Source organism: Mandrillus leucophaeus, unplaced genomic scaffold, assembly GCF_000951045.1.
Source record: "Mandrillus leucophaeus isolate KB7577 unplaced genomic scaffold, Mleu.le_1.0 Scaffold842, whole genome shotgun sequence".
NCBI classification, from domain to species: Eukaryota; Metazoa; Chordata; class Mammalia; order Primates; family Cercopithecidae; genus Mandrillus; species Mandrillus leucophaeus.
The window spans coordinates 90,900-93,119 of NW_012109164.1; the positions used below are offsets into that span (position 1 = coordinate 90,900).

The following is a 2,220-nucleotide window of genomic DNA, read 5'->3' on the forward strand; positions in this document are numbered from 1 at the left end:
CCATTGGGTTAGCACAGACACTACACTTGAAGATTTCCTGGCGGCGGCGGCTGCTGCTGCTTCCATGATAAGAATTGAGTGAGACAAAGAACCTGCCAAACTCATTAACCCAGTAGCAGGAAGAGCTACTGTGTAGCCTGTGCTGTCCCCCAACTGACTCAGCCCTCCAGATGAGACATCCTGTAGGCCACATGAATATCAAATTACTGAGGGATGCTCTCAGGACAAGCCTAGCATAGGCAGCAGGCGGGGAAGGGTGTCAAAAAATTATACTTACTGTCTGCTAAGCAGAAGAACTTAATTGGGATCAATTTAGCTCACTCCAGGGTTCTCATTTTATTCTCCCAGTATTCCTCCAGAAAACAAGTTTCTTGATGATATGGGAAGATCACATTTCCACAGGGATTCATTTGCTGGTAAGCAAATATCCTTTACCCAATTTTTATCCTGGCTCAAAGTTGGCTTTCTTTTTTTTGAGGTCATAATAGCTTCCATTTTTATTTCCTACTTCCTGAGAGACACACACGTATGTGTACATACATCTCATACACAATTAGAATACATCTGGAACACATGAGTGAATACACCAGTGTCATGAAATATTTCCAGAGCTTAGGATTCTAGCACCTTGTCTCTTGCCCAATTTAAAATCCCTGATTATTTGTGGCCCCAAGGCAATAGTTTCACAAAGCATCGCTTTCTAACAATGAACAGCCAGTTTCTAAGACTCAGACATGGAAACATATTCCATATCCTCAGCCTTTTGCAAAGCGTAACTTCAGATGACTGTATCATCCTGGTCCCTCCTTGAGTAAATACGAGAGACTACAACACAGAGAAAAATCCAAGTTGCCCCCCAAGCTGAACAACTAAGAGCTTAATTTAAGGCTGAATTTCAAACAAGTCAGCTCTTCAGACTAAAATGACATCTGCCAGTCCCTCATGTTTTCAGGACATAGGGACAACAAACAGGATTGGCATCCTGCCAGGTAGAAGACGCAGATCCAAGCCTTATTGTCGCCAAACTTAGAAGAATCCTTCTGCTTTGTTAAAAATACTCCCCTACAAAAAAAACATTGCAGTTTCTGGGAGAATACTCCATGAGGTAGAAAAATACAGCACCTTGGGAGGGTCTCACAAGAGCTTTCCCAGGTGCAAGGCATAATCTGACACACCACAGGGAGGAAAGAAGCTGGGTAGTTCACACCGTCCAGGAGAAAAGGTACTTGAGAGCTAGTGGGGCAGGAGGAGGCTCTGAGGAGAACTCAGGGTCACATCAGGTAGATCACATTCCCCCAGGGCTAGATTGTTAGCTGAGTCAGGTCCAAGGGTGGTCACAGGGAAACAAAGGAACAGGTTGCACTCGCTCTCAGGAAGGCCATTCAGACTCCATTCTCATCTGAAGACAAGGGTGGCCACACCAGGCTGGAGTGAAATCAGTTTCTAGGAGGCAGGGAAAGGAGGAGCTGATCAATACACACGAAGGCGGCAAAGGGCAACAGAAGGAGTCAGCCACAAACCTAGAAGGTGGGGAGGAAAGACCAGCAATCACTATGAAATACACAAACCCAGGACAGAACCTGGAGTTAAATATCCTACTGTATAAAGGACAAAAGGCCCTACTATGAGAGGGAAAAAAATAGAAAAGCCTCTAGGCCTTTTATAAGCCTTCTCACAGGCTGTCCACACCCATGAAGACGTGGTGGGAAGGGACAATCCCTAGTGAAAACACCTGCTCTGCAGGTCCCACAGCAGCACCACCACAAAGACAGGCTGCAGGAGCTGCTTTCGGGTTCTCGATCTTCATGAACTCCCTGCTGCCTTTCTTTTAGAAAGCAGAAGGGCACAATGAAAAGCACATGGAAAAAGTTCAGGGGTCGTATTATGGTGGCTCCACCTTATGAGCTATGTAGCCCTGGGCAAGTTCCTTAACTTCATTGCTCTTTCCCCGTCTGTAAAATGAGGATACTATGAACTTAGAGCAAGCAGCTGGCGCATTACTAGGAAATATAAACACACCGTCTGCCCTCCTGTTCAGAGACCTCTCCCCCGTGGGTGACATGGAGGAAAAGGGGAGTCCAGACCTAGGCAACACATCAGTTTTGACTTTATTAGGGAACATGGAATAAACTACAAAAAAAAAGCAGCTTAACAACTGCTCAGCAATTTAGCAGGTTAAAGATACGTTAGTCAACCAAAAACAACGTATTAACTAGTCTG

The 2,220-nt window shown here is 45.3% G+C and overlaps 1 protein-coding gene across 2 annotated transcripts in view; it reads right to left on the reverse strand.

The window, feature by feature from the left end:
* Positions 1 to 500: 500 nt before the first annotated feature.
* STX3 (syntaxin 3) overlaps positions 501 to 2,220 on the reverse strand; it is a 47,359-nt gene continuing 45,639 nt past the window's right edge. For both annotated transcript variants that reach the window (XM_011968401.1, XM_011968400.1), the window contains one exon: positions 501 to 1,443. In XM_011968401.1, the coding sequence (XP_011823791.1) occupies positions 1,396 to 1,443 (48 nt within the window). In that variant the 3' untranslated portion in view covers positions 501 to 1,395. The remainder of the gene's footprint in view (positions 1,444 to 2,220) is intronic.